Source organism: Furipterus horrens, unplaced genomic scaffold (assembly GCF_987537825.1).
Source record: "Furipterus horrens unplaced genomic scaffold, mFurHor1.1.pri manual_scaffold_6, whole genome shotgun sequence".
In the NCBI taxonomy this organism is placed as follows: Eukaryota; Metazoa; Chordata; class Mammalia; order Chiroptera; family Furipteridae; genus Furipterus; species Furipterus horrens.
Genome location: NW_028327176.1, coordinates 75919868 through 75937835, shown reverse-complemented (window position 1 = coordinate 75937835; position 17968 = coordinate 75919868). Strand labels below are relative to the sequence as shown.

The following is a 17968-nucleotide window of genomic DNA, read 5'->3' as shown; positions in this document are numbered from 1 at the left end:
CACTGGGAGGAGGAAGTCATCGGAATGGGAATATTTGGAAATAATTACAACCCTTTGCAAGAAGTGATTATAAAAGGGGAAAGGGAGGGAGGAGCAGAGGAGGAGGGACCACCTGTTGATAGTAACTGTGTGTGCAAAGAGGTAGCTGTGGAAGTGTGTGTACCTGCTTTTACTTCACACACACACACTTAGTTCAGGCCAATGTGCTTAGCCCCACCTGGCACTCAGCTTTCAAAAACACAGCTTTGCAAGCTTCCATGTGGACTCAGCAAGCTGCTCCTGTAGGAAACTAAGGGATTTCCCCCACAGGGAATAAAGGTCCAGTGTTGGAGAACCCATGGGTGTCACTACTTTCTCTCAGACTTTTAGGAATAAATTCTACTACTGGCCAGGGGTAGGCATACTTGGTGCAAGACATTGACATTTCCTGGTCCCAAGACAGGATTCTTCAGGATTCTGAAGAGCAGAGCACTTGGAGTGACAGAACTCACTGGGTGAGGAAAGGAGTAAATAGACAGTACTCAGGTAGAAGGCCTGCAGAGTCTCCCCAGAAGTGGGAAGCCTGGAGCTGTGCAGCAGGGCCTGATTCAGCCCTAGGGAAAAGGTGATGGGACAGGATTTCCTGTGGGCACGGACCTCTGTACCACCAGCTTCATCACAGGCCAGGGTGACATTTCACACTAGGTTTACAGACATGGGGGAAACGTGGCCACCAGTTGTGTGCCTTTAAGGTGGAAACCTTTCTTGGGTCCTTAAGGACATAAACAGGGTGGGTAAGCCTCAACTACAGGGGAAAGGGCATGAAGAACCTGCTTAGGTTGGTTTTCTATATGGTCTGTTCTCAATCTCCAAGAGGCCTTGGGGTTTGGATTAGAAGTAGGGAGTTTTTCCAAGGGTCAGACTGGACTTTGGTTGTGGGGTGGGAAGGAGATGGTATTACTTGCTAACAAAGCAGATACCGAAGACCAGATTTCCTCCAAGAACTGAAAGGAGTATCTCAGACAGGTCATCTCTAATGTAGATGCTGTCCCAACCCAGGGGGAAGCCTTTGGTAAAAGTGAGAGCAGCCTGGGGAGCAGGAGTGAGCAAACTGAAAGGTAGGAGACCCTGCCTAACCAATCAAGTCAGCCCCATTACAAGGGGACAGTTGTCCAAAGGGGCAGATATGAGGCAAACCAATGGTGACAGGGGTGAGAGTCCTCAATGGCCCCAACTCACCAGGAGAACTCATCAACAGAGTTCTCAAAAAGTCTCAGATCCAGTGAATGACAGGAGCAGGGCTCCTCTGCTGTAGCTGGAGTATCAGTCCCTGATCACAGTTCCCCAGAACCCCCTGGCCTCAGTGACGTCAGACCAGCCTCTGTGCACACGTCCAGGCAGTTGTTCTCAATGCTATTTGGTTCTTTGCTTCCTAGGAAGAAGGGGGCCTCTGGGACCCCATCTTTGTAGGACCAAGAGGAGGAAGAGTGGGCTCCCTGAGTCAGGGACATAGCCAGAAAGTTGTGGCTGGGAAGATTATGGCTATTGCTTCCTGAAGTGAAAAACCCTACCCCTTTCAAAGCTTTTGTGGAAAAAAACTTCTAAAAATAAAGTTCCTTAACCATGTCTTCTCTTCCCCATTCCCTTCCCCAAATGATACTTAAAAAGAGGAGCAATAAGCCTAGTTCAGAAAGTCTCCAGTAAAAACACAGCCTTGCTTGTGGTGGCTGCTCCACCTGACAGTCCAGGGCTGGGTAGCCACTACTTCAGAACTGCTCACAAGTCCCTGTCAGAGGCCAGCTTCCCCACACATTGGGGGCCTCCTGGCTGCTCAGTAAGATAGGCTATCTGCACCTCCTCTGGCCTGACAGGCTCCCTCTCTTCAGGTGGGCCCACTGGGGCGGCCCCCGTGGAGCTGGCGGGGGGCCCCGGGCCCTCCTGTCAGATGGCACTCTCAGGAGCAGCTTTGTGCAGCGTGGCATTGCGTTCGTTGAGGAGAGTCGTGGTCTCATCCACCACAGGCAGCTCAGGTTTGTCTGCAAAGTTCTCTGTGCAGATGGTGCACCCATCCAGGGGAAACTGAGGGCAATTCTCCATCCGTGAGGCCAGCAACCCATTCTGGTACTGTTGCCGGGTGATCTACAGAAGGGAGGGGTGAGGGTCACTAAAAGCAGAGCTGGGAGGCCAAGCCCACCAGAGACCTGGTGAAGCAGGGTCGGCGGGACGGAGGCTGCAAGTCCAGAAGGAGGATGTGAGCAGGGAGAGTCCCTGGAAACCGGTCAAGAGTAAGCAACAAGAGTAAGGAGGGCACTCGTATCAGGGCTGGGCCCTGCATTCTAGATGTGGAGGGAAGAAAAGAGCTGTTGATTCCTGAGGCAGTGACCCAAAGCACTCACCTTAATGTACTGCAGGTCCATGAGCGCCCGGACACTGAAGTCAGAGATGTACTGGCCCAGGACAGAGCTGCCAAACTGGTTGCTGCTGCCTGCCAAGGGAACTGCACTCGAGAGGTCTGTGCGTTCTGGGTAACTGAGCGAGGCTGAGCGGCTCAGGGGCGTGGAGTGTGACGAGGAGCGGTCTGTGGGGAGACAGAGGCTGTCAGGCCCCGAGCCACCCTGGTGTCCTCACAGCCTCTTGTCTAGCCTTGTCCCGTGGATGCCCAGGGGATGCTGCCCCAACAGGAATGGGAACACTTCTTAAGGACAATCAGAAGCTCTCACCGCAGAAGCTCTGACCTCACCAAAGCGAATGAGTTAGTTTGTTTAGCAGTGTTGCGCAATAACTATTAAAAGTCTACCAAAAACAAAACAGAAAACAAAAACTGAAGTCTCAGAAAGTTTATGGCTACAAAGCCCAAAAAACTGATCAGTCAAGGGCAGGATGATGGTTACCCTCATGTGGCAGCCACTCCCCTCATCTCAGTAATAGCTCATGTCAATTGACACAAACCACATACCTTTAAATTACACTAAAAGATTACACAATTTGCACTATCATGACACACACACACACACACACACACCTCAACATGACACCCTGCTCACAACTAAAAACGCTCTTAAGAGGCCAAACATTTGTTCTACACATGACCTGTTCTGTGTGGACAGTCCTACCCACTGGTGTCTGCTGAGCCCTAGCCAGCCTGACAGGGGTCTGCAGGCAGCAGGTTCCTTTCCCAGGAACTAGAGGCTCCAGAACTTCAGGCTTCCTATCCCAGCTAGTTCCAGTCCTCCTCCTGGGAGGCAAAGCCTGCGCAATGTTGGAGGTGCCTCTTCCTGCCACCAGGGGCAGCTCAGGTCTCATTCTGTTGACTGTAACCAGAAAGGGGGATGATTCAACCTCAGGTGAGGAAAGCTCACACTCCTTATTTTGAAAAAGAAACCACAGACATTATTATGCATCATTAACTCTAATTTTTAAAAACACTTAGAAAACAATAAAATCCACAAAGAAGTTTACTGTGAAGGCATGCTGGCTTGTTTCAAACAAACGGGAAGAAGACTAAGCTGATTTGCTTAGTTAAGTACTAAGTTACTAACTGATTACTAAGTTAGCCATTCTATCAAACAGCTCAGTCAAAAGAGCAAACATCTGGGTGACTGAATGACCAAGAGAGCTCTAACAAACGAGAATGAATCCGTAATATGCCATCTTAGAGCTTCATTCAGATAACAAGGGAAATATAGTCTGGATATTCTATGATTGGGTAGTGTACAATCATTAGAGGGTCATGTGCATGTATCACTTATTCTAACCTAAGTAACACCTCTGATTAAGTTCTAGAAGAAAACAAATACTGGGGGTGTCAATATTCCACATTAACAGGAGCATCTGAGATCTCACTTCCTGCCACCTGTTATCAGTTCAGTTTAAATAAACTCATAAAAATTCAAAAAATACTTCATGTTAATTATTTGGATCATGGAATGCTTTTAAGTAATGATTATTAACATTCCAGAACAGGAAATGAATTTAAAACCAACACAAATTGGTGACATACCCTATTAAAAATAGAGGCTCTAAAGAAAAATATAACAAAATATGCAATGTTTGTTTCTAAATAATGAAATTATAATGCTTCTTAATTTTAAGACTCTTTTCTATTTTCCCAATAAGCTATGTTACTTTTATGATTAAAACAATATGTGTAACAAAAAAAGAGATTTTTAATTTGGTAATTCCATTTCTAAAAGAATATTCTATGGCCATAATCTCAAACACAGGAAACATTTTTCACAAAGAGGTTTACATCATGGTATTATTTAAAAGATAGACCCTCGTGAATATACATAAGGGGGAATAACAAATGAAAGCACATTTGCTTGATGGGACTCTGTGGCTTTAACTAAAAAGTGTACAGAAAGCATCTATGGTCCCATATCAGGTAAAAACATCAGAATTAAACATGTATGCATAAACTTCTGGCCATGTATGAAATAATAAAGTGCAGAAGAGAAAGACGGAGGCTGGTCAGTGAAGGTCAAAGAGTCCATCTGTTCTCATCAGACACCCCCTGCTCAAAGGCCATTACTGGCTTCCTGCTTCCCATCACAGCCAAAAATTGTCTGTGTTTGAAAGCGACCAGTGACTTTTCAGTCACGTTTTAACTTTTTGTTTTTTAGAAGAGGATCAACAGTACAGTGTGCTTTGGTATTGTTAAGAGAAAAAAAAAAAAAAAACAGATGTAGGAATGTACAATGGGAAACAGCTGACTGCGGTGCTAGGCTTTAGGCCTGTGGAGGCTCAGGAGCTTCTCTACGTCACGCACTGCGACTGGAGCTCAAGGACACTCGCCATGCTCTTAATCTCGGGGCTCCCCAGGCCAGACCAGGATTCTGTTGACAAGGCCAGCACCTCCGGCGACCATCTGCTGCCTCAGAACACAGGGCACAGGGATCCCTGGAGTGAGCAGGAATGAGTCTGGCCAGTACAGTCCCCACCAGTCCTGGGGCAGGGCTCAGGAGTGCAACATAACAAAGTCCAGAAATAGCACATGGCTTTTTCCTAAATACTTATAATGTCACATTTTAGTTGTAATAGAGAAAAAACAAATAATAGATCCCTAACTAAACATTTATATCAATTCCCTCACTGTTCCTGACAATTCTAAGGGTACACATGAGGAAACCAAGACTTAAGGAAAGTAAGTCATCTGGCTGGTAGCTGTGGGGATGGCACTCACACAGGACAGTATGACTGGGGCTGCACTGCTAACTGCCCAACTGCTGCCTCCCCCTGCGAGAAAGACACCAGCAGTCACAGAATGAAAAGCAAAGCCTGTGGGAAAAGGTGGGAAGATTTTTAGAGAAAGCTCATGAGGTAACAAATCTGTGAGTGGCTTTGATGAGGGTGGCTGAGCAGCTGGGCTCATTTGGCCTGGCTGGGAGCAACCCTCCATCCTAGCCTATCATCTGAGAGAGAATGAGGGTGGGGGTGGGGGAGTGGAGAGAGAGAGTGTGTGTGGCATGTGCAGGTGCACATACCTTCTCAAAGACTGGAGAACCTTCACAGAAGCCCTTCCAGGACCAGGGCAGAGACACCGAGTAATTGGGCCCTAAGCAAGCTGGCACTCAAGTGTGAACAGGTGGGGAGCCTCAGAGCCTACTGGGACAGGTTAATGCAGCTACAGTATGTGGGCTCAGGTGACAGGTGGCAGTGCAAAGTTCTCCAGCCATGCCATGTTACCTGAGAGCCAGGAGAGTAGGGAGTTCTGCTTGCCAGGCGGACACCCGACCTGGGTTGAAGGCACTGGAGCAAAAGAGGAAAAGGTCAGTGGTGGGTGGGGTCTAGCTCAGGAGGCAGGACATACAGCCAACAGGAATGGGCTGGAGAAGCAGACCTGCTGTCCAGGCTCCCTGGAGCAGTGAAGGGGCACTGTGGAAATGGAGACATGGCTTTGATAGGGAGGGTGCTCAGGGATGCTGGTGGACTGGGCCCAGAGCACCCACAGGGAATCCAGAGCCTCCAGAAGTCATCTCCCTTCCCTTCCGGCCACTCCAAATGGGAACTGAGGGTCTCTGGGTCAAGGAACAGAGCCCAGGAGTATGGCCGAGGCCTCTGAGGCATTGTTGCAGAGACATCTGGAGGAAACGTCCCATGAGTGTGTGCCCTTCTGAACAAGAGTTCCCCAAGCTGGATGGCAAGAGGTGCTCTCAGGAGAGGCGGAGAAGTCCTCTCCAAGGCTCTGGAGCCTTCTCTCCTCTTCCCCTCTCCCCTCCCTCACAGGCCACTCATGCTGGTGGAGGGGCAGACCTGTGTCATTGCCCATGGAGGCGCTGGGCTGCGTCAACAGGCTTGGATGCCCAGGCCCCCACACAGGGTCTTCTTTGTCAAAGAACAACAGGCAGAGCCAAGGCTCCCAGGAGCTGCAGCTCCTGCCTTACCGTGTAGCCTGTCCCCCAGCACCAAAGTGGACTTCCCCTCTCCTGCTGCAGCCACTTGGACCCCTCTTGAGGCTTGGAGGGGTCCCACAACAAGTGAGGAGCTGCGCAGGCCTCTTTGGCAAGAGGCATCTGAGCTACCCAGGACTGAAGAAGCAGAGGGCACTGGGGTGGCCAGAAAGGCCCTTCCTTGGTCTTGCCACACCTTTCCTGGAGGTTGTCCAGTACCTTTTTGCCCTCAAGTCCCACTATTCCATCACAGCCAGCCCTTAACCAAGAGGCAGCAGCTAAGCCCCAAGAAATCAAACCTGTCTGCAACCTGCCATGGCCTGGCTCCCAACTATGGGCACTTTGGACCCTCTCACCTGCCTCTCCCTTGGTTCCCTTCTCCCAGTTTTCATAGACAAAACCCTGTAGCTTCCATCCACTTGCCTCCTCTCTCAACCCTCAACCTGCTGTGATGGCCAGTGAGGGCCACCATGGCCCGCTTACCCGCTGGCCCATCCTACTGTCACACTTCCCCTGCTCAAAGGCCATTAAAGGCTTCCTGCTTACTACCACAGCCAAACACCATCAACCTTCTGGGACTCCTGGGCTTGTCCTCACACCCCAATCTTCCTCCCCTCTGGCAGGCTAGTCTCCCCACCATCTCAGAACATGCTCTCAGCTCCTTCCAGACCTTGGCTCAGAATCCCTCCCCACCCTATCCCATCCTCTGAATCCTGTCCAAAGGAGCAGGTCGCTCTGCTCCTCCAGGTCACGTCCTCTAGGTCCCAGCGGCTCTGGCACTAACTGGTCTCCCTCTCCTCAAACCGCCTAGGTAATCAGCCATCTAGATGCCAAGGTGCTGGGGTCCACTCCCTGCTGCTCCACTCCAGGACCGCTGGAGGGCAGCACCAGTACAACCCAGCAACTCACCAGGGGGGGACGAGGACAGGGCCATGGTCCCGTAGTAGGAGAAGGCACCTGTCTCAAACTTCATGTTCTCCTTCCCAGCCTCCACCTCCACCTTCCCCTAAAAGAACACAGGGTTAGGGTTACAGAGTGAGAAGAGGAAGAAGAAAAAAAAGGATGAGGCAAGAAGGAGATATGAGGGGTGATGGCCCAAGGAAGAGTTCAGGGGCCCTGACTTGAGGACTCAAGGTTGGTCACTCAGAAGACAATGGGCAACAGGGAACACAGGCTCAGAGCAGGCCACATGGTCTTAGGGCAGGAGGCCTTGTGTCCCCACCATCTCAGCAGTGAGGTGAGCAGGTGTAGATAGGCACTCACCTGCAGGATGAGGACGAAGTAGTCAGCTGGCTTGTTCCGGGTGTACAGATAGTGGCGGACATAGTATTTGTTATGCTCGTCAAACTTGAGCTCCTGAATGACGTCTGGGTACTTGAGTAGCCGAAGCAGGATCTTCTCCGATATCAGAGAAGGGCTGAACTGGGGGACCTCTGCATGGGGAGAAAGGAGGATTTCACATGGGGCCAGGCTGGGCCCCACAGGGACAGCTCCCTTACTGCCAGGACCTTCCACTTGGTTCCAAGGGAAGGGAGAGCCCTGGGCTCCAGACTGGTCAGACTGGAGTCTGTCTGCCTGTTGAATTTGAATGGTGGCCCCTGCACTACCAGGGCATGACCTCGGCAAGTTACTTAACCTGTATCTCAGTTTCCTCCTCTATAAAATGGGAATTAAAAACTTCAGTGTTATTGTGAGGTTAAATAAGACAATATATGTAAAGCATGTATTCCATATTCTTGGCATATGGAAAGTGTTTGATAAGTGTTATTATCATTATTACCATGATCAACATCATCCATATCCTGGCAGAAAAAAAATTCAGGAGACGAGATTACTGAAGTCAGACTGGGGTAGGGGAGCGAGTAGGCGGGCATCTTTCTCATCCATCACCCAGGTCCCCAAGGAAGCTGTGAGTCCGGGGTGAGAGACATGACACTGATCTAGAGGTCATGTCCTGCAGTCAAGTCCAGCACATGTAGGCAGAGGGGAGACGGGAGAGACAAGAACAGAGCTCATCTAGGCTCCTCAGAGGGGATGAGCCTGGCAAGGACTGTGCACTACACTCAGGTGGGCCCACGGCATATGCAAGGGCCTGCTTCTCCCTCTCACTCCACAAGACTCAATGAGTTCAGGTCCTCCCAGGGATTATTTTCAAAACTAACTTGATGCTTCCTAGAAGTCTGCAAGAGGGAAAGCTAATCGTAGGGCATGCCCAGGGATGTGGAAGCCACCTCACCCCATCTGGGTTTCCCCGCACCTTGCATCTGTGTAGCCTCATTCCATGGGGGGAGTAGCCAGGGACCCGGTCCTTCTCCCTCTCACTGTCCCACCAACAATGAAGGCCCTCCTTTCACTCTTACCTGTGGACAGAAAGCGGTGAGCAGCCAGGAGTAGCTGAGGTGAAATTTTCACCTTGAGTTCATTGTCAGCATCCTTGAAAGCTGAGAAGTCCCGTTTGTTCTTCTCTGACACCCGTTTCCGGCTTCGGTTGTCAGCTGCAAGAGAGCGAATCTGGAACTGAGCATGCTGTCCCCACAGTGGACTAAGAAACAGACTAGAACCTTCTCTCCAGCTCCCAGCTCAGCAGTCCCTCCCTCCACACAGAAGCAGCAGTACCTGGGCCAGGGCAGGTCCCTGGGCTGATGCTGAAGCACAAGGGCCAGGAGGAACCAAGGCAGCCTCTGCTTCCTGCCCTAAGCAACATGCTCCCAAATCATCCCAGTCTGCAGCCCTGCACTGTGGCCTTCCCATCCAGCACAGCACATGTCAGGCCTACGCAGGAAAGGGACTCTGGGCCTGTGGGGAGGTTGGAACTCACTGTACATATCCGACTCGTCTAGGATCTCAGACTTGATGATCTCCTCAATGACGTCCTCCAAGGTGACCAGGCCCAGGACCTCATAGAAGGGGTCACCTTCACCCTCATTGTTCACCTTCTGCACGATGGCCAGGTGGGACTTCCCTGCCAGAGAATGTAATGAGTCAGGCAAGAGCAAAGGGACCAATCATGAGACTCCTCTACCAAAATGTTAACACTGATGGGCTCATGAATTATTGGGGTGGGGGTGGTTTTGTTCCCTTTTCTGTATTTCCTGAAGTTACTATTGCAAAAAGACAGTTCTAATGAAAAAGAAAACCAAAAGTATTTTTTAAATATTTTTAAGTATATTTTATTGATTATATTTTTACAATAGTTCCAATTTTTTCCCCTTTGCTCCCCTCCACCCAGGACCCCTTCCCCCAGCAATCCCCCCCCAAGTCCATGTCCATGGGTCGTACACAAGCTCTCCCGCTTCGCCCTTTCATATATTCTTCTTCTTTTTTTTAAATAAATAAATAAATAATTATCTTAGCAATAAAAAATAACAATCCCTCCCTCTCAGACTTAAGACCCTTTATAATCTTATAAAGGACAATGGGCGAAGGTCTCGAACTCCTCTAGCTGCTTCAAGCTGATCATGGTCGTCATCCTACCTACCCTTGGGTCCAGAAATCCCTAATAAGAGTGGGGGTGTGGAGGGGAGGGTGGCCTTCCCACATGGGGAAGGATTGTGCAGACTCCAGGTCAGCTGGCTGTCCCCGGACAACAGCGTGGTTGATTTAACAGGCTGGCATAAGTATTTTTAATGTTAAGGCATTAAGGACTGACTATTAGTTTAAATAGAATGAAAATGATAAGGTCCTCCTGGGGAGGAAAAGACCCACACTGACAACCCGTGGACAGAGAAGCCCTATGTCACAGACAGGTGAGTGCCAGCTGGACAAGGGGCTCCTCAGAGGGTACCCATCTTCCATGGGGCTTCAGGGGCCAGTCACAATGCTTCACTCAGCTTCTTAGTAAAACTCCCCCACAAGCACCCTGGGGCCATGAATGACACTCACTGCCCAATATAAAGGCTTTGCATTCCCAAAGCCATTAACAAATTAGCCCTACATAATTAGTACAGGTAGGCACTATAATTAGAGAAAGGCCACCCTTTCAACCTAAAGCAAGAGAAAGTTAGGAAGGGGAGGTGGGGGGAAACCTTCCACAGAAGCTTTGTGAGGTGGCTGGGTTTCCCAGGCCCTCTTGGATCCCCACCTGCTCTTGTTCCCCTGAACCCAGTGCGTGACAATAGCAAGACAGCCCAGAAGGGTTTGGCCCACACTCCAGATTGAACATACAGTGGGCCCCACACCAGGGGACACATATTTAGAATAGCCTCAGGGAGAAAGCCCTGGGAGAGCTGTGAAGGTCAAGTCAGAGTGTCCAAGTCAGCTTCCCCTTCACAATCAAATCTTAGGGCCTCACTCTAAGGACATCCCTGTAGACGATGCTCCCTAGATTTCTCAAGGCTACAGGAAATTCCCAAACCCTAGCATATGCTCTTCAGAACTCCTAGGGGCCTCTTAAGGAGAACACAGATACCAGTTCTCACAACCAGCATTTGAAAAAGTAAAGTAAAAAATACCTGAGTATGCCCACGTGATAGAGGGAAGTACTGTCCTGTGCAACATTCTCACATACTCAGTACAGGTCACTATGATACACTTATTTCCATCTTTGAGTTGTGGTCAAACACTTTCAGCACCTTGCTGGACAAAACCATGGCTAAACTCAACTAAAAATTTCCTTGTGTCTTCTACAGGTGAGCCAACAAGAGCAATGACCTGCCAGGGCCCTCAAGCAGCCAGTCAGGGCCAGGACCCGGCCTCTTCACCTGCTGGAGGCTGCCCATTCAGGAGAGCCCTCTAGGGAGAAAAAAATGCTCTGAGGGGCCTAGGGCAGCCAGGTTAGCCTCTGTCATCAGACAGGAGCCAGAATTAAAGCAGGTAGCTTTTACCACCTTGCAGACTGGCACACTCTAGAAGCTTGGTGATGCCCAGGGCAGAGGGAGACAGGTAGGCTCTCACAGGCACTCCAGTTGGTGGGCAGGAAAACAGGCACATCTCAGGAGGCCGATCTGGCAGCATGACTCAAAACGAAGGGTCCCTAACCTTCCACCGGTAGGAATGTATCCTGTGGATGTAATCTTCACTAATGCAGAAAGACACAAAAGCAAAGGGGGGTCATCAAAACAGATGGTTTTTACAGAGCCTCAAACCAGAGTCAACCTAAATCAATACCAGTGGAGCAGGAGTGATGCCTGGGGAGATTCAGCACGGCCAGAGGGGTAAAATGTGGGACAAAACCGGAGACAGGCCACTAATGGAAGAGCAAGTGATGGGACAGAATGTATGGCGCCACCTGCCTGCACAGAAATGGGGATTGGGGTGGGGGTAGGGGGACGACCTTGAAATGTCTGGAAGAGGTAACAGTGGTTACCTCTGGGGGCTTTTAAAGTTGAGAGAGAGCTATTACCACTTACTCTATATTCTTCCATATTGTTCTATTTGATGGACATGTTCTACTTATTATTATTATTATCATTATTATTCATCACCTAAGGATATGTTTATTGATTTTAGAGAGAAAGGAAGTGAGGGAGAGAGTAAAACATTGACTGGTTGGACCCCGACTGGGGATCAAGATCGCAACCTAGGTATGTGCTCTGACCAGGAACTGAACCTGCAACCTTTTGGTGCACAGGACAATGCTCCAACGAACTGAGCCACCAGCTAGGGAAACTTCTTTATTTTTTTAATTGAGAAAAAAATTAAGGGGAAAAACAAAATTAAGGGGAACAAAGGAAACTGGAGAGTCTGTACTGAGCAAGGGCCCTGTTCCGGTACTGTCACACACGGAGCGCCAGGAGCGGGGCACATCTCCGAACGCTGCCCAGTTAGCAGCACCCTGCTCATAACCCAGAAGTCAGAGCCCTTCAGACTCAGCTTCAATGATCTGAGAAAATGATCCCCAACTGAAACCTCTAATCGACCCACAGTCAAGGACTGCACTAGGCCTCACCAGGAAAGACTGGAGGCTCCTCTAAAAAACAGAAATATCCTTCCTGTGGGTGAAATGAGCTGATTCCTTGAGCCTGATTAAAATCACTCTCAGCCTCCCTGTCTGCTTTCTGAGGTTACTTTGTGGAACCCAGGGGTGCATGTGGCACGCTCTAGGGGCAGCACCAGCAAGCCGGGCACCGTGTAGATGTGCAGACCTGGGACACTGACCAGCCACCTCTGCTCTGCACCCTAAAGGCACTGACTATGACTGGCCAGCTGGGGCCCCACACAAAGGACCAGTTAGTCACTGTCTGCTGATCTAGTCATCAGACCCTGGGCTGTGTTTGTCTTTTCTAATTTTTCTGCCCTGAGGGGCTTTTTTTGTTTTTTGTTTGTCTTTGTCTTAGCAGAATATTCTTCTTTCCAAAGTCAACAATGACTTCCAATAGCAGGGGTCCCATGCTCAGACTGCAGTTTGTGACCAGAGGCCACTCTCTCCCTCCTGGAGGAAATCTCCTGGTGTTCTTCTGACCTCAGGGCCTGCTCCATCCTTTTAATGCGAGGGGATTCCAGGGTTAAGGTGTCTCAAATAAATATTTGCAGCCCAGACCTCTTCTGTGCCCACCAGACTCCTATATCCAACTGCTTGCTGACAGCTAGATCCACATGGATGTCTAACACCTTGAACCTACTGCCAAAACCAAGCTCCTGCCCTTCCCCCAGCCTTCCCCATCTGTCTCTGTGCAGCGGATCGGCATGAGGAAGGAAACCGCCTCCTCTATTTCTCTACCCTTCTACAACCAACCCTTTCAGCAGATCTGTCAACTCTGCCTGCAAGAAGCACCCAAAATCCAACCTCTTCTGGCAGCCTCCATGGCTACCATTCCACGCCACGTGTATATCCTCCTCACCCAGAGGGTAGAAACAGCCTCTTACCATCACCCTGCTTCATCCTGGGTCCACTTTCAACACAGCAGCAAGGGGCACCCCTCACAGGGAAGACAGGGTGCCTCATGCCTCGTTCCATGCACAAGCCACAGTACTCAGTGGCCAGGTCCCCAAGCCCCTCATGCTGACACCTCACCTGCCTCTTCTCTCTACTGTGCTGAGGTCAGCCACAGCCTCTTTGCTGTTCCTCAAACACCGAAGGCTGCTCCCTTTACCTGGCCATTTTCCCCACACACACCTGCATCGCACACCCTACCCCCTTTAGGTCTTTGTTCAAATGTCACCCTCTTAGTGAGAGCCTCACTTACAGCAACCCCTGCTCTAACACCCCAAGCCAGTCATTAGTTTATCCCCTTAAATAAATGGTATAACATGTTTATTCACTTTATTGTTTATAGTCCCTCTTCTCTCATCAGAGTGCGAGTCCATTACAGCAGGGGATCCAATCTGTGTTCCCAAAACTCAGAGCAATGAGTTGCATACAGTAAGCACTCAGTGAATGTTTGTGGGGGGAATGACTTAGTTCACACGGAGAGGGAGAAAGGGGTGGAGACTAGAGAAAGGATTATTTTGAATTTAAGCAATTAAGAAGTTTCTGTAATTCAGAAATAACTGTTAACTGATTTACCACTTAAAATAGGAGGATCAGCTTAGGACTTACATGTTTATGACCCTCACTGTATGGAATTTAAGTCTAATATAGAATTTTATTTTCATGAGTTACCTCATCTTATTGGTGTCCATTCAACTGGATAACTGGATTTTGGAGGTGGCTGAGGTGAGAAATGAAACATGAAAATTTAAATAATACATCTACCCTAAAAGCTGAGAATTCCATTTTTTCAAAGCAGTCTTTATCCAAAGAAAAAAGATAGGAAATACAGCTAAATGTTCATATTTGGCTGATCCATATGAAATTGCTAATATTCAGCTATTTTTGACTAACAACAATCTCATATAATTTAACCTAACAATATAGGGGATTCAAAATGGTTTTTGTTTTCTTTTTTGTACTTTCTGAGTAGAAATTCCAAAATTTCCATAGTCGGTAGCATAAATTTTATCATCAGAAAGATGCACATACATTAAAGTAACTTTTAAAAGACTCTCATACTGCTTCCTCTGGGACTTCGGGCTCCCTGAGCCTTTAATTCAAGCACTGTGCAGAACCTGGCTGCGGAGAAGAGCACCTTGAAGTTGCTGAGTTGCCGTCTCTTGGTCTTCTCTGGGCCACAGCTGGCTGCCATCTTGCCCCCACACCCTTCGTCACCCTGTGTCCAGCCAGTCTCCTCCCAGATCAGAGAACTGCCCATGACGTTTCCAGAAACCCCAGAGGGGCCGAGGAGACCACACAGCAAGCCCGAGACTCTTCTATTGCCCTCTCTCCCCTGGAACAGGGGCAAGGAGAGAACCCAGATCTGCATCCAGAGACAGCCCCTCCCCTGACTCAGCCCTGGGTGCCCCAGCTTGCGCACCAGTTCTTCCTTTCCCAGAACATGCACGGCTGTGCGGCCTGCTTGTGCCATTGGCCAACTGGCACCCACGTCTCCACGGAGCAGGCTACTGCTTGGCCAGGCCTGCGCTGTGCCTTTGCTCCTCTCCATACCCCCCATCCCGACCTCTCCCCCCAAGCCTAGAGCACAGCAGATGCATACAGGCAGTCTCCACAAGTGGCAGGAAGCCCAGTCCCCAGTCTCTGCTGTGTCCTCCACCTTCATAAAGAGCTTCTCTCTCAAAGACCATAAGAAGGACAAATCACTAAGTGCTGGGTTTCAAAGTCCACAAGGGCTGTGAGAGGGGCCTACTCACCAGTTCTGGCTGTATTTCTCATAGGTTAGATCCAAAGGCCCCAGATCAGGCATGGGTTCCACCACCCAAGATGCTGTCATCAGCATCCTCCTCGCCGGCCTCCCTGGCAAGTCCCACTTGCCAACATCCTAGGTCCCCAGGACTGGCCCTTTGCTCCCAGGCCCTCCGGAGGTGCCCTCCTTTCCTGGGAATCTCCTCCTTTCTCCTCCCTCCACCTTGGCCACAGGCAACAGCGGGATTAAGTGACTATTAATAGTGCTGACCTCAACCAGCAGGAGGACAGGACCCAGCCCAGCCAGATGCAGGCAGGGCAGGAGAGAACCCAGGAGGACACAGAGCAGCAGAAGAGGCCCGGGCACACAGCCCTCCCACCCCACACCCCTCAGCTCCAAGGTTGGGGGGTGACCGCTACAGAGAGGGCCGGACTGAGAGGGGCAGGAGGAAGATGTTTAATCAATAAGCAACTTAAAAGAACACTGAGAGGGTCCTTCATTTTAACATAAATTAATATATATTGTCAGACCACGGTGCCTAAAACAGTGCAGTACTGATGAAAAGAAGGACATTTTTTCTTCAGGATTTGGTAGTATGTGTCAAAATGTAAAATGTACAAGATTTGGACTTAAGCCAATCTTCCACTTCTAGGAAAAACCTTAATACAAAATACCCAGTCCAGTGTGCAAGAGGTGCCTAGGAGGGTCTGTCCAAGGTAGTTTATGACACGGTACTGCAGCCACTGAAAAAAGAGGCTGAAGCACAGAGATTTAAAGAGATGGTGCCCACCAATTATGTAAAGCAGAAAAGTTACAGAACCAGACACTAAGAGCAATCAATAGTAGTTTCTTATGCTTTCACTTACTGCAATTTTAAAATCAGTGTGTATTATTTTATTTTTTCCTGTTTATGATCATAAGAGATAAGACTATCTCATTTTGAGAGGGAGAGAAAAGCATACAGTTTACTGCTTACTTGAAGAAAATTCACCAAAAATATTTACATTTTGGGTGGTGGAATAAGGGTGACTTTCATTTTTTAAAAATATTTTATTCTTTATGCTACATTATAGTTGGTCCAATTTTTCCCACTTTTCCTCATTCCACCCAGTGCCCATGCACTCCCTCAGGCAACCCCCACACCGCTATCCAAGTTCATGGGTCATGCATATATGTTCTTTGGCTAATTCCTTCACCTTCTTTCAACCAGCCTCGCCCGCCCCCCCCCCCCCTTATAGCTGTCAGTTTGTCCGATGTTTCTATGCCTCTGATTCCATTTTGCTTGTTAGTTTATTTTGTTCATTAGATTCCACATATAAGTGAGACCATATGGTATTTGTCTTTCACTGACTGGCTCATTCACTTACCATAACAGTCTCCAGGTCCTTCCATGCTGTTGCAAAAGGTACAAACAAGTTCCTTCTTTTTTACTGCTGGGTAGTATTCCATGGTGTAAATGTACCAGTTTTTTTATCTACTCATCTACTGATGGGCACATCGGCTGTTTCCAAATCTTAGCAATTGTAAACAATGCTATGAACACAGGGGTGCATATATTCTTCTGACTTGGTGTCTCGGGATTCTTAGGATAAACTTCCAGAAGTGGGATCACTGGGTCAAAAGGCAGTTCCACTTTTAGTTTTTTGATGAAATTCCATACTGTTTTCCACAGTGGCTGTACCAGTCTGCATTCCCACCAACAGTGCACTAGGGTTCCCTTTTCTCCAGTTCCTCAACAACACTTTGTTTGTTTGTTTGTTTATTTATTTTTATAGATTTTATTTTATTTATTTTTAGAGAGAGGGGAAGGGAGGGAGAAAGAGAAGGAGAGAAACATCACTGTGTGGTTGACTCTCACATGCCCCGAACTGGGGACCTGGTGTATAACACAGGCATGTGCCCTGACTGGGAACTGAACCAGTGACGCTTTGGTTCGCAGGCCAGTACTCAATCCACTGAGCCACACCAGTCAGGTGTTTGTTAATTTATTAATGATAGCCATTTTGGCAGGTGTGAGGTGATAACTCATTGTGGTTTTAATTTGCATCTCTCCGATGGCTAGTGATGTTAAGCATTTTATTTCACATGTCTATGGGCCATTCATTTTATGTACTCTTTGGAGAAGTGTCTATTCAAGTCCTTTGCCCATTTTTTAATTGCATTGTTTGTCTTCCTGGTATTGAATCGTGTAAGTTCTTGATATATTTTGAAAATTAAACCCTTATCCAATGTATCATTGGCAAATATGTTCTCCCATACAGTGGGTTCCCTTTTCACTTTAATGATGGTTTCTATAGCTGTGCAGAAGCTTTTTAATTTGATGTAGTCCCATTTGTTTATTTTTTTTCCCGTTTCCCTTGCCCTAGGAGATGTATCAGCAAAAATATTACTACACGAAATATCTAAAATTTTATTGCCTGTTTTCCCTCTAGGATTTTTATGGTATCGCTTATATTTAAGTCTTTTATCGATTTTGAGTTTATTTTGGTGTGCGGTGTAGGAAGGTGGTCTAGCTTCATTTTTTGGCATGTACCAGTCCAGTTCAGCCAACACCATTTACTGAAGAAGCTGTCTTTACTCCAGCGCATGCAACTGCCTCCTTTGTCAATGGTGACTTTCATTTCTCAATCTTTTCCACTTTTCTCAAAGTTTCTGCAATAAATATAATACTTTCTCTTTACTTCTTAAGCTTTGTTCACCTCTCCTGTGGAGCGTGCCACCAGTGGACACCAGGATGGGCTTGACCCTATCCCTTCTAGTGCTAGACACAGTTGCTCCCATTTTTTCCCTACTGTCCCTGTAACTCCATCATTTGACCCATGTGAGATGTCAATACATTTCAAGATGTTTTAGGTCAAAGAGTTCACGCATTAACAAATATTTTAGAAACTTCCAAACTGCCTTCTATATTAGAGGACCCAATTTACACTCTTACTGGCACAAATTATTATTCAGTGGTTCTTGATCTATTCCTCAACCCCT

General features: G+C 48.3%; 1 protein-coding gene across 3 annotated transcripts in view; it reads right to left on the bottom strand.

Moving 5' to 3' along the window:
* Positions 1-423: 423 nt before the first annotated feature.
* The window catches only part of CNNM4 (cyclin and CBS domain divalent metal cation transport mediator 4), a 35717-nt gene continuing 18172 nt past the window's right edge, over positions 424-17968 (bottom strand). The window contains exons 2-8 of one of the 3 annotated variants that reach the window (XM_090281838.1): positions 9187-9330; positions 8729-8863; positions 7632-7801; positions 7278-7374; positions 5665-5727; positions 2376-2557; positions 424-2118 (exon numbers count right to left, since the gene is read on the bottom strand). In XM_090281838.1, the coding sequence (XP_090137964.1) occupies positions 1921-2118; positions 2376-2557; positions 5665-5727; positions 7278-7374; positions 7632-7801; positions 8729-8863; positions 9187-9330 (989 nt within the window). In that variant the 3' untranslated portion in view covers positions 424-1920. The other 2 variants (XM_090281840.1, XM_090281839.1) reach the window with 2 other exon arrangements.